General features: G+C 36.3%; 2 protein-coding genes across 2 annotated transcripts in view; both read left to right on the top strand.

Moving 5' to 3' along the window:
- The first annotated feature begins 1,486 nt into the window (after positions 1-1,486).
- On the top strand, positions 1,487-3,864 carry LOC110458684 (probable E3 ubiquitin-protein ligase TRIM8). Its single transcript, XM_021510542.1, has one exon. It carries the CDS (start codon positions 1,487-1,489, stop codon positions 3,419-3,421), a length of 1,935 nt encoding a protein of 644 aa, XP_021366217.1. The 3' UTR covers positions 3,422-3,864.
- A 2,088-nt stretch (positions 3,865-5,952) lies between these two features.
- The window catches only part of LOC110458691 (N-acetylglucosamine-1-phosphodiester alpha-N-acetylglucosaminidase-like), a 27,082-nt gene continuing 18,685 nt past the window's right edge, over positions 5,953-14,349 (top strand). Inside the window, exons 1-2 of the mRNA XM_021510553.1 lie at positions 5,953-5,985; positions 6,504-6,608. The gene's annotated coding sequence lies outside the window, so the exon portion shown is untranslated. The remainder of the gene's footprint in view (positions 5,986-6,503; positions 6,609-14,349) is intronic.

Raw genomic sequence — 14,349 nt, 5'->3', positions numbered from 1 at the left:
AGCTAACTCCGTCAGTGTAACTATCTTTGTTGCCACAGCAGACATAATGATTGTTAAAACTTTCTTTACAGAAAAATACCCTTTTGATTAATGATATAATATCGATGACGGACGATTATGCTAAGTTATATGGCTACTAGCGATACATGTTAAACATATTCGTTGTAAAAATCTAGGATACTTAACATTTGTAAATTTTCAAACAGGCTGCACCTACTTAAAGATCTACTTACCAAACGTATCAATATCTTAACATACACTAGCTAGCAAGTACTGTCACAAATCCTTATTTGGAACTTGTATGTTTCATTACATTTCAATGAATACGATAAGGAAATATCATTCAAACACCTTTCAAATGTTGATGTTAAAGGGCAGAGCATGCCAAAAATGAAGATTAATGTCCCATTTGCAATTGAAATTGCCGACGTCTCCAGAATCCCTACTGTGTGGTGTGAATAGCAATAATACAAGGACAGACTTGTATATTTATTTGATCGTTTTCCAGCTCTAATCGATGGATATCTATTTAAATGTCTGGTGAAAGTTTTGACGTTATTGTATACACACGATCGGAAATTTAGCAGACCAGGGCCAGATACACAAAAGTATAGTCCTCTTAACCATTAACGATCGATGTTTTCCTTTCTTGTACAGTCAGTTTACGAAATTTTCTCCCGTGTTTTGAAGTAATTCATAACAAGATATATATATGATCGTTTTATTGCACGTAGCATGCCTCGAAATCATCCTTTTACTGTAATATGTTTCTCCCGAAGATACGTACGCCTTGCTATCTGTTTATCTTATCGACCAGCTTTCTTCACAACTTAGTCCCCTAACTAAATGATACAAGCTAGCTTAATTATCATGAAATATAATTAACTTTAAAAAATATTTTAATCCGATAAGCATTAAACATAATAACATGTTACGATTGAATCCGTTCTTGTATTTTGAAGATGAGTTATCCGAGCTTGGTTAAGCTACCACTAATGTTGCTGAAAGTCGACCTTTTATATACATACCTATCTCCGCGTCAAGTTTTATTTGCGCTATTGGTAACATGCCCATTATGATTCAAACAGCTCGATACGTTGACTCAGATAAGTTAGTGGTTTTCTGCCAGATTACTAGCTGTACTTACCTTAGCTCGGCATATTATTTCTGATCGACAGAATCTTTTATTAACACAGATAACGTTTCTACGCCAGAATTAGTTTTACCTCACCACCAGTTTCGATGACAAGGAATACTGGTGTTTGTCTTTTATTTTCTTAAACATGGACATTGTCTGGTATTTTATAGGAACAATCGATGACATGCGACATTGACCTGTTGGTAACAACTGTCTGTATGTGTTTTGTTTGTTGTCTCAAAGAGTAGCGGTAAAAGAGACATCAACAATATCAAATAGCTACTGTTATTAACCTAAAGGAGACAGATACATCATAGAATCTTTATTGTTTACCTGTGATTTGAAGAAATGGATTTGCCGGCAAACTACGAAAAGCATGTTATTGTTTGTCAGTTGTGTGATAAAGTGTTGGTGAAACCGAAAACTCTGCAATGTCTCCACTCCTTTTGTTCAGCCTGTCTTCTCATCCACTTCAAGAGTATACCAGTAGACAATCGGGCAAACTGCTCTTTCAGTTGTCCGTCCTGTCGAACAGTGACGAAGTTACCCGTTTCAGACGTTCCTGTAGACTCATGGCTGCCACTGCTCCCAAACAGCTGCCTGCTTACCGCACTTATAGAGAAGGTTTCTCTTGAAGGAGTAAAGACTTGCGGCCCATGTTCTCGAGGAGATGTCGTCACGACCGCGATGTCCTGGTGTTACGACTGTGGTGAATTTCTCTGTGAACACTGTGTTACTTATCACCAGCGCATGAAAGTCTTGATGGACCATACCGTCCTTAACACGGAGGAGATCCGAAACAAACCCCACAAGATGGCGGAGACAGAGGAACTATGTCAGACCCACGCTGGAAAGGTGGTTGAAGCTTTCTGCTACGACCATGACCACCTGTGTTGTTTGGACTGTGTAACATATGATCACAGAAAATGTCAGAAAGTCAAGTCATTAGATGAGATAGCCTGTGGCATCAAGGAGAGCGGCGTAATTAAGTCAGTTGCTGATAAATTAAAATGGGTCGAGGATCACACTCTGGCAGTCATTAACAGTCGTTCCAACACGATCGAAGAACTTGGTCGTAAACAGGAAGCAATTTTGTCTGACGTCGCATCGTTACGTGATGAAATCGAAACACTGCTTCAGCAAATGGAAGAAAAACTAAAGGAAGAGCTATCCAAAATGCACGAAGCGATTGTTGAACAGCTTAAAGTCCAAAGCAAGGATTTTGAATATATTTGCAAAGCAGCCGAGAATGGAAAGAAGATTCTTGCCGTGTCTGAAGCCATGGGTGCCGAGAACGAGGTTTATGTCACGACTCAAAAACTGAGGAAAAGATGTGAGGAGCATGACAGATTCATGAAATCAGAAAGCAGCAGAGTGTTTGACTACAACTATGAATTTGTAGTCAATGACGTCATCAACGAGTTCACTAGAAACGTTCTTTCCGTTGGAAAAATCAACATAATGAGGGCACCAAATAACATACTTCCGGCTTTTTTGAAAGACAGGCGAATTGAAAAGCTTCTAGAAATAAACGGAAAGTGTCCAACGGACAGCAATCACTGCTGGTTTACTGGTGGTCTTTTCACATCGAAAGGCTTTCTGGTCTTGGCGGACTACAGAAACCGAAGGCTGAAGTGCTTTAATGAAACAGGTGACATGCTTTCGTCGATTGATCTTCGTGGACAACCCTGGGACATTTGCGAGCTTGCAAATGGAGAATTAGCTTTCACTGTTCCAGACGAGTCTACCATATGTCTGGTGGCATTAAGTAAGGAAGGTGAAATTACTCTCAGAAGCGAGACGATGGAGGTAGGCACGGGATGTCATGGAATTCAACTACTTGATGAAGCCCTGGTCATTGCATGTTCCAACGAAATACGAGTGTTAGACAGGGATGGAAAACTACAGAGCACGCGTCCACTAGAGGATCGCGGTACAAGATACGTTATGGCTAACCGGGACAACGTTGTTTTCACAGACAAGGTCGGCATAACATCGAAAGACTTGTCCGGAAGCCACGTGTTTAAATACCGCGACCCCGATCTACGATCGCCACGTGGATTTGCTCGCGATCACGAGGGAAATTTGTATGTTTGTGGAATGGATTCAAACAACGTACACCAACTAACAAAAGATGGTTTGCTCAACAAAGTGTTACTGACCGCCAAAGATGGAATCCGGAATCCTTACGCCATAGGATTTCAGCGAGAGGGTACCACACTGTTCCTAACACAGATGGACTGTGACGTGGTTCTCCTGTACAAACTTGTAACAAGGTGGTGAGATGGTTTAATAACATTCGGCACACTTACAGTAACTCTGAAGTACATTTCGCGAGATGTATCTGACTTTGTTAATTTCAAAGGGTCAATAGTGAAAAAGTGTGTCAAACGATGCAATATTTGAATATATTGTGATCATATTTTGAGTTTTATGTAGACAAATGCTGTAATCTTAGTACTGATATATTCCTAAAAATAGTATATGTTTCAATATGACACTATTAAGAGAAAGCATGAATTACTATTATGCCATTCTCGTTGACTGCTGAATAATTTAGCTTACTACCTCTACTTGTCCTCATGATTGTATTACTTTTTTCTTTCTTTTTATAGATTGTCTTTATAAATTGCAATGCCGTATTGACCGATATAGTTAACCGTTTAGTATGAAACTGTTTCGGTTTTGTCAACTGTCATCTGTGTTTTTGCCATTACGTTATTAAAAGAAGCCAAATAATTATGCGTGTAAGACTTTTCCATGGCTTATTACTAAGGCAACAAGTCAAATCAAATCAAATATATTAGAACTTTAATGACTAAGCAGTCCAGTATATATGTAAAATACCATTGTTGTCTCAATGTAATGAAAATGTCAGTAATGTTTATGTCATATTCAGTGAACGGAATGTGCCTTTAACTTCTAGGCAATCAGCGAGTGAGTGATTGGCCAGATTTGTTTATCACGTTTCGTATTTAGTCTTCAATTTACAAACATATTTTTGAGAAACAAAACAATTTGTATGTAACGTTTTCTACAGTATAGATAATTCCAAACGGAACAAAATCTGTAACATACTGGTACAACATATTTCGGAGGCATTCGCTACCATTATGTACATATATAAAAAAAATTATCTTACAGTAGTCTCCCTTGAACCGCTGTTTATACAGATGAGCATTGCAAAACGAATTTGCCAAATTACTATTGCACTAAATTCCACACTCATTTATTATTGTATTAACTCCTCAAAGGAGACGTAAACGTAGTCATGAACATCGCCACTACACTATTCCTACCTAGTACAGTGTTATATTCAAAGACCTGATGGAAACTCTAGAGAAACAACTGTGTGTTCAACATGTTCGGATCATAATTTATTCGCTTCCTCTATCTGTATAAAAACTTTACACGAGGATTCTACTTATATTGTTCCGGATGACAGACTCTTTCAGCCTGTTCGTACTAAAGCTATCGCTTCCAAAACCGTTCAACTACAAGCAAACGTTACAACAGATTAATGTAACCCCTCCTTTAGTGTGTTCCAGAGTGGGTCAGATATGTTTTAAAAGTACCCAAAACATGCAAAAACACATTTAGGCAAATTGAATACCCGCAAACATGAAACTTCACGCTAAGACAAACTGAGTACCCATAAACATGTAACTTCACGCTAAGACAAACTGAGTACCCATACACATGTAACTTCACACTGTCAATTTGAATAACCGCAAACATGCAACTACACATTTAGTCAAATTGAGTACTCGCAAACATGCAACTTTACAACATACAAGTCTTACAAGATGTCAACAAAATTAACAAGATATTGTCATAAAGGTCTCGGCAAATACATTCGTCTCAATGCCATTTCGGGATTGCCTATTCTCTTTCATTTCATAAATAGAAGATCTGACATCAGTGTCAATGTCATATCAAAATGACATGGAGACGAATGTAAGCTTTTAGTTATCACATAACATTCATAATTTGAAGAAGAAAAATCTTCAAACACAAATATTTGTTATCATCTGACTCTATATTGGTCAAAACAAAAGTACCCATTGCATTGTCGTTCTGCATAGTGCGAAGTAGTTCCAGATTGTTGTTCTTACTTAACCGTTTCACATGAAATCAAAACAATATTTCAAATTCATTTAAAATCACAGTAGAATGTACATTGTGTATCTTGTTGTACAGTGACTTAAAGAAGTACCTTTAGTGGCATATGAATAGGACCCACAATTTTGGCTAATCGCAGCAGCTTTATCTTTTATTACACGTTTGCAATACCATATCTATGACATGGCCGTGTGGCATAGTAAAATGTGTAATGTATGCATAAGCCTCCAAGGCATCAAGAGTTGTTCCCCTTGATAATGTTACGCTTCAAGCGTCTCTGTAACTTAGAAGGTTCTTGAATAAACATGGCGGCTTGAAACACGTTTCCAGTGTCTCTGGATTCTCTTCAATTATTACTGCTAAACGCAGTCTGTAAACGTTACAAAATGGATCAGTTATGTGATAAAACAACATTGATAGTAAAATAGAATGTGGACAACAAATAAGTCAATAAAAGCCCTTTCCAAAACATATAGGTCTGCCTCGGTACATGATTTACCTAATAAAAACAATCCTCAAAAACAGACATATAACGAATACCTTCTCGTTGAATTGAGACTCTGTATTATATATAATCTTAATAGCATTTGATGGTGTATAAGCTGAATCGCCTGGACAATTTTGTACAAAGAAGGACTAATCTTTCAGCTGAGAGCTCACGACAAGGTCACGTGTTCGGCCCGACACGGTGATGGAGATGTTCACAAAGGTTGTTATTATAGAAAGTAAGTCTTTATTTAAAATACTCTTGTATAACAATGTATTTTGTTATGTAGGTACTGTACGAGTATAGCTTTGTGTATCCGTGGATGTGTGTAGCTCTATTGTCTTGTTAATGTAATATTTTGTGTCAATGTATATAACGGAAAACCTTGGGTGATCTTAGCATTTGAAATAAATATATAGAAAATGAACCAATTTGTGAAAATAAAAAATAAATAAAAAATAAATAAACACATAAACAAATAAAACCACTACCAAAATACACTCAGAACGGTTAGATAGTGCTGTTGAAATAGTGGTCAAATTATTTCTTTCGAGGGCTGTTGGGTCCTACAGAAAAATTCTATTATGTTCTTCCGTCCATCCATTATGAAAAATAAATTCGTTTTTTTCATTGAGTAAAATCCATTATATTTGTGCATGTCAACCCATCGAGCCATAACATAGATATCAATATTTCAAAATCACAACCAAGTAACAGGCACAGCACACTGTCAAGCATGGCTAACTATTTCAGTAGCACATAGCCATTGGTTCGACGCATTCCACCCGAATTAGTGGGGACCTATAACATGACGCAGAGAGGAGGTCTGAGATTTACTGGACTGATCCAACTCGTCATCGGGTAAGTACATTTATCTTGCTTATCAGTTTCTATTGAATTACTGAGTTATATTTTTAAAAGATTAATGCGACACACACACATGTGTTTGCACCTGTACACTTTGGTAATTGATATAGTAAGCCAAACAAGCATTATACTGCACCATTCTGTATGTCCTTCTAGGACTCATCAGTGTTGCTAGGTGACAAAAATGTGGAATTCAATTAAGCATTGAACTGTTTTCGATGGTATTTATGATCTATTTGAATGACACAGCTTTGCAAGCAAACAGCATAATGCGCAACAAATACCATACAAAAACAGTTCAATACTTATATTTACGTTTTCTCTGCCTCTTATGTTCTTTTTTAACTTATAATTTATATTTAAAATTAAAAATGCCCGCCTTATCGACAGTCCACACAATTTCGTTCAATAGTTTGAACAGCGTATTGTCGCGTGCTGATTGGCAAACAAAGTAGTACTTTGAAATTTTAACAAACACTTCAGTTTTATTCTACAATTCAGTATCAATACAATTGCGAATGATATGTCTATAGGGTGATGTAAGATTGTCAATAGAACTCTGATCTGAAAGTTAGATTTGAAATTGTTTCGATTTTTCCCCGAAACAAATTTCGCGCATGGACAAATACAGTGAACACCGTAAATCCGTGAATGTATTTGTTTATTGTATGGGAACCTGACAACAGTCAGTAGATTCTATAACAGACTCGTCATTTGACATGTCATCAGAAACTGAGGAACAGTTGATGCGAGATGCGTGAAACTGATAGCGTTTGAAGTGAGTGATCTTGCGACGGAGCACAGGTTCGTTACAAATGTCTGAAATATTTATGTGTGCCGTGACTCATATCAGTAGGTCTGTAACATATGTGGCAGTAGGTCTATATAATATGTGTATTTCAGACATTTGTAACGAACCCCTCTTGATCAGTGCAGTGTAACAGACGACATTTCTGATAAATTGCATGAGCATTAAAATTGTTTCCATTGCCGGCATTGGTGATTTCAACCGATGTGCATTTTGTACGATATTGCAGACCTTGGTCTTGTTTTCGTTGTATTAAAAGTGTTTTTTATTTATTTTATTTTTTTGTACATAAATTCACAATGACATTGTCAAATCTCACAATGCCCAGCGATATTTCAGCAGCCGTCATGTTTATTTATATTGCATATTGTAGTTCCGGTCAGTGTTGTATTAATACGCTAAGAATTGTGTCTCGTGATGCATGGTAATTAAAGTCCCATCAACGACACAGCTTTCAAAATGAACATAAGAGGCAGAGAAAACGTAAATATAAATATTGAACTGCTTTTGTATGGTATTTATGATCTATTTGAATGACACAGCTTTGCAAGCAAACAACATAATGCGCGCTACCATACAAAAACAGTTCAATGCTTAATTATCACGCATCGCTGAGAGCGCTATTACGTATGCGGACGATTGCACATCTGTGTAATGTTTCGATGCACATGTCTTCTTTTACTAAGTGGTCGATGTCAATCACTCTCTATAAAACATCATGACTAGTTCCCCATCTTAAATCTGTAATAATACGTGCTACTTCAAGTTGGATTGACTCAAAAACGTTGTACTCTCTCTAGGTGTCAAATGCAATGGAGCATGTGATTTTTATGAAATGTTTATTTTGAAAGGGTCTATTTTACAACAGTGACATTGGTAATAACATTAACATAAAGCTTTGCAGGTTATAAACAGTGATTACTGTGAGCACTAGGGCGCAATATGATATTATCATTAAAACCCTGTCTTCTGCATACATACACCCAAGCACTCATAACCTACACATAAAATTATGGAGGCACGTCTTTAAATGACCTTAGCTGTTAATAGGACGCAAACAAAATTAAACTAAACCAAACAACGTCTACAGGTTAAAAAGAGATGTTGCAGATAGAGTGTCACACTTGGGAGGTTTATGTATACTTAATTACTATTTCTAAATAAGCCGATGTGGCTGAGAATTCGGATGAGCACATCTTAATTTAAATCACCCGCCCGGATAACCTCCTTCGGCAGATCAACAATACTATTGTTGGCATTTATTATTGTCATGACTTTGTTATAGCTAAAGTTGGACCTAAACTAAGGTGTTCAGAGTAATTTTACATGTTTCAGGGGTTAAGTCGCCAGGAACTGGCCGTAGATTTTCCTCCACCACCATAACCTGCTACGTCCTTAAATGACTATGGATGGTTATAGGACGTAAAACACGAACAAAAAAATGTTTTTTGTGATGTATGTTGACTATGGCGGTATATGAACCTAAGAAATTGTGATGACAACCGATATGAAGCCGAGGCTAATATCACTTTTCATGTTAACAGCACACCATATCTACCATCTTATACTTTTACAGTGAAATTTAGAAAACATGAGTTCTTAATTAAGTTTTTCCCAAGTCATACTTCATAGGCGACACTACAAGTGGGAATACGACATGTCAAGGGTCAAGCGTAGTTGATTACTTCATTTCTGGTCGCAGTATTTTAGAATACATATTAAGCATGTCGGTTGGTGATGTAGATACACTCTTATCTGACGTACATTCTCCCATTACATCGTCTCTAACATTTCCTTCAAATTCCCCACAAACCCCGGGTAATTATCGTTGCTCTGAAGTAATTTAAATCGTGGGATAATAATAAACGATATATTTTTATTAGATCAATTAACATTGAAGATATTAACAACACCATTGAAGGTACTGACCAGCTACATCAGTTGCACGAACGTACAGCGGAATCGATCAATCAAACTGTCGGAAAAAAAATTCAATGTGAATAAATGCTGCAGCTACTGTATTCGTCTTTAAAACGGGTACTCGAATTACTGATTAATTAAGTGATGACAAACCTTGGGTTTCTTCAGAATGTAAACAGGCACGGAAAAAAATACATTGTTTTACAAGATGTAAATCGGATAACGCTAGATCTTGTATATGGCACAAACAAGAAAATATTATAAGTCAATTTTAAACAAAGACTTGGTTATATACAGGAAAAAGACTATTTTTTTTTTTTACATGAAATGAAGTAAACAAATCCTAAAGAATACTGGAAGATAATCATTCCAAAGAAGAGTAAGCATAATGACATATCTACTGGAACCTTATTTAACTTTTTCAATGACCTTAATAGTTCACCTACTATCAGCTCAGGAGCAAAGCAAGAACTTGAAAATGAAATAGGCAACGTTGATCTACAACAGATTTGCATCTCAGCCTTACTGAACCAATATCGGCTGCTGAAATAGAAAAATGTGTAAACAATTTGAAAAACAACAAATCAAGCGGTGATGATCAGGTTAAAAAGTATTGGGTTGAAGGAAATCGACCCATTACCACTCTGACCTTAGTAGGTAAACTATTGACAGCAATACTTACCAATAGATTAACTAAGTTCTCTGGGGATTTTCAGTTATAAACGAAAACCAATCTGGCTTCCGTAGAGGTTATTCCACAATAATTTCTGATTACAAAAGAGCAAAATGAAGATTTTTACAAATGCTTGAAGGCTGTCCATACTACCGGCCGCTGCACTGAGAAGTAATATCATAGCCCGGTGCAAGATTCGACAACTCATTCGGTTAAATAACTTACATACCTGCTTAAGTATATTTGTAAATTATATAATAATAATGATGTGCACGAAAACGATAACATTTTATTTTATAATAAAAGTAAGTGTACAATCGGCCCAAGAAACTGTCATTCAATGCAAAGAAGTACGTTTATTTGAGAATATTTTCATGACAATTAAACTGTATTAAGCTTGAACAATTTAAAGGTAAGCATAATACGTACCGTGCGACGCTATTTATTTGGGTATCATTTTCAAAAGTCTATTTTATCAAAACTAATGAGAGTTTGGAGAAGAAATTTAATCAGAACCCTCGTTGACTCTAACATATTTTAACTATTCATATTTTCTGTCGATATTGATCGTGTATACCCAAATATTCGCCAAAATACCGGAAGTGTCCCTTCCAGGGTACAGTAATGCCGGTTCAACGGCCTACCTAACTCTGATGGTATTTCGCGTTCTTTTTATTTAACCACGCGCCCAAAATATCAAATTGTGATAAAAATGTAAAATGTATAGTATCTTTTTAAGTAAAATGGACAAACATCTTTGGAACTGATAGTATAATTTTGTATAAAGAACATTGATGTTTAACTAAAAAGTGTCCCGATTTGGGTACGGTGACGTTAGATAACGGTTAACCTGTGTGCCGATAGTACATTGTGTACCCACGAATATCAGCTGCAGTATTACTCTCGATGGAGCGTATCCATGGAGATAATTCCCCGGAAAATTATACCTAATTGTTTTCGTTTTTATTAAGTTGTTATTCAAAATTGAATTAATATTGCAATTACAATTGAAACTGTATAGTTTTTATCAAGACAGGAAATACTTATACCGGCAAATATATGCTGCCGGTATCAAAAAAATCATGCATTTTGTGCATATGCTGTGAATACATATACGTACCCACAGGGACTTGACACATTCCTATGACCCAGAATGAAAGATATTTTTTTTTTCATTCTGGGTCATAGGAACGTGTCAAGTCCCTGTGTACGTAATAGCATGTGGATATGCTCAACGCAACAGTCTAATATGGCAATTAACTAATATAGATATTTGCATGTAAACGTTACATCTTGCACTGTTCTATGATATTAACTTTCAGTGCAGCGGCCGGTATGGACAGCTTTCAAGCATTTGTAATGTTCTTCGTTTTGCCCTCTTGTAATCATAAATACCATTATATAGTTCACGAAAATTTGGATAAGTACATATTAAACAAAACATTCAAGTCATGAGACATGGCTTGAAACATGTATATGCAATGCATATACGTGTCTGCGTAATCGTAAGTTGACAATGCGCGGAAACAACAAGTCTCCGAAAAAGATACAATGTTGTACTTAAGCATTAAACTGTTTTTGTATGGTATTTATGATATATTTGAATGACACAGCTTTGCAAGCAAACAGCATAATGCGCGCTAGCGCAATATGATTTGTTTTGTATGTGTTGTATTAATACGCGAAGAATTGTGTCTCGTGATGCATGGTAATTAAAGTCGCATCAACGACACAGCTTTCAAAGAGGCTATATAGTGACAACGCCATGCAAATGTAAATATACTGCTTTTGATATCAAGGACGACATCGATCTCAAACGTTCTATCAACCAATCGACGAGCCAGATACAGTGAGTGACACGCTGAAACAACCGTTCGGTTTGTAGGCGTGTTCTTTTTGAACACGGCTTGTTGACGCCGTGACGATTTTGATTGTATACTGCATTCCATCCATAATCACGCATGCATATTACTGTACATGACATCTTTGTATCTATATATCTCTGTATACCATTGTAAGTCAAAGGTGTTGAGATGAATAAAAATGTTTGGAAGTTTGGAAGTTCATTGCAAGTTCCCTATCGTACAGCTCAGCTCATTAAAACAACCGTGCTGAACAATGCAAACAGTTTTTTTTTTTGTACGTTGAAACCTTTTTTATTCAAACAATTGTTTGTTTACAGCCAGTATGAAGGGATTTACCTAAAGATTTTATTAAGAAATCAACATTCACCGGAAAAACGGTCTTCTTGTGTTTTTGAGAACTAGGATTCTATCAATGGTTTTGCTAGTAAGAAAATCAAGAATATAATTCACATCAATATGACCCACAGAAATATTATCAAAACTAGTAGTTGAATATGTATGTGGACAAGGATTCGGATAAATATCATCACATATATTTAATATGCAGAGTGCAATTGTCCAGAGAAGATACAGTATAGTACGGAGTAATATGTTAACCCCTGCTGTCCCCATGCAAGCCAGGATACCGGGTATTAAACAGATTTCGTAGTGCTTCCTGGTTAGGGAAGATATTGATCGGCACATATTCCGTCTTTGCGTATTGCAAAGTTATCTTCTCTTGTGAGCAGCTATTGATTGGTACGTCATTGTTTTGTGTTAGAAAATTACGTTGATTTCTGAAAAATTGATGACGTTACTCTCACAAACCAATGACGTAACAATCAATACCTGCTCACAAGAGAAGATAACTCTGCAGTACCCAAAGACGGAATACTGTTAACGTCTAACAGCCGTTAGAGAGATATATTTAAGTACTGTAAACAATATTGATATGCAAACTTGACAACAGGGTAGGCTTTACGCAATAAACACATACCAGACCAATGGGAACAAAACATCGCATTAACTAATCGAAAAACATAAGAGGTCTTTACAGTTTCTTTGTTAGGATCCATGCAAAAAAATTAACTCCAAGGTGGCAGCCACAACACTGATTCATATATGAAACATCGGCGTACTTTAGATATTGAACAGAATGGCTTGCCTCCCTGTCTTAGTCCATCTCGAATATTTTAGTGCGCGCGACTCATTATATATAGTGCCTGTTAATTATTTATACAAAGGAATCCCCGTACCACTGTCACAAACTGTAACTAAGTATTCGATTTTATTTTGGCATGGTTATTTTTGAAAAAGAAAACCATACCGTACGGGACTTTTATAAGATACCATAACGATGAACTATACAAAATATAATCAACAATAGAGTTTTGAGTGTAAAGAAATTCAGTAGGGCTCGACCAGGAACCGATGATCAGATTTTTAGATTGTTATACTATCGCTCTAACCGATTTCCATTTCCTTTCAACAAATTTTATCCATGATGTTGTATGAATTGGATTGAACAACAGGCTATGCCTATATCAGTTCTCCCCTGCATGCTTTTGTATAAATCAGCATATAAATATGAAAATTGAAAAAACGATTAAGCTATCTAATCTTCGGAAGTGTTTTGCCCCAACTGTTCTCAAGTAATATTCAAACGGAAGTTAAGGGGACGTAACCACATTGCATTGAGACGGGGATCCTTAATAGAATAGGAACCAATCACGCGTTCACAGAGGTCAGACACACGGATCAGGTATGCGCAGTACCTTTTCATTTTGGAGAGTTGATCGGAAGGTTCCGATAAGCATACTTTCGTAAGTTAGACTGCCTCAATATATACCATTCGAGTCGAGTTTATAGCATACACAGACCGTAAAAATGTGGTAATGAAAGCTTGATGAAATACAATATATATACGAACAGTGTGATATGTAGGCAGGCTGTATAGATGTGAGAAAGAAGATATATGTGTTTTGAGATAAAAGTCTTACATGTATGAACTAACTCCGTGTATTGTCGACCTAACGTGCTGCTTTGCTTATATTAGAAAAGCGCTCATGTGTATATGCAATCGTTAATGAGTAAGTTTGTTTGTTTGTTTGTTTATGTTAACGGCCCATCGACGGCTGTGGTCATTTAGGGCCATGGTGATTTTTATTTTATTTTTTTTTATTTTTTTTAACAAACATGTGAGTAGCGAAGATAAAATCAGATAAAATGGTTCATTTTAAAAGCATTCGCATTGTATGTATAGATAATAAAAAATAAAAAGGGGGTTAAAATAATAAAAGAGATAACGAAGAGATGATATGGAATATGCGATATATATATAACGTCAAAAATGGTAAGGTGGGTTAAAAGACATCAGAGTCTATAAAATAGACCGATGTCTTTCAAATAGTTAAATAATGCCTTCGAATCCACGGAACTGAAAAGTGTTTTCATATCCGGGACTCGAAAGTAGTTATCACGAATGTGTTT

The sequence above is a fragment of the Mizuhopecten yessoensis genome, unplaced genomic scaffold (genome assembly GCF_002113885.1).
Source record: "Mizuhopecten yessoensis strain PY_sf001 unplaced genomic scaffold, ASM211388v2 scaffold9687, whole genome shotgun sequence".
Lineage (NCBI taxonomy): Eukaryota > Metazoa > Mollusca > Bivalvia > Pectinida > Pectinidae > Mizuhopecten > Mizuhopecten yessoensis.
The sequence above is the reverse complement of the archived record's forward strand: the minus strand, read 5'-3'. Positions and strand labels throughout refer to the sequence as shown.

Bases quoted from the DNA above. Each gene is read 5' to 3' on its own strand.
- LOC110458684 (XM_021510542.1), top strand. From the start codon at position 1,487: ATGGATTTGCCGGCAAACTACGAAAAGCATGTTATTGTTTGTCAGTTG.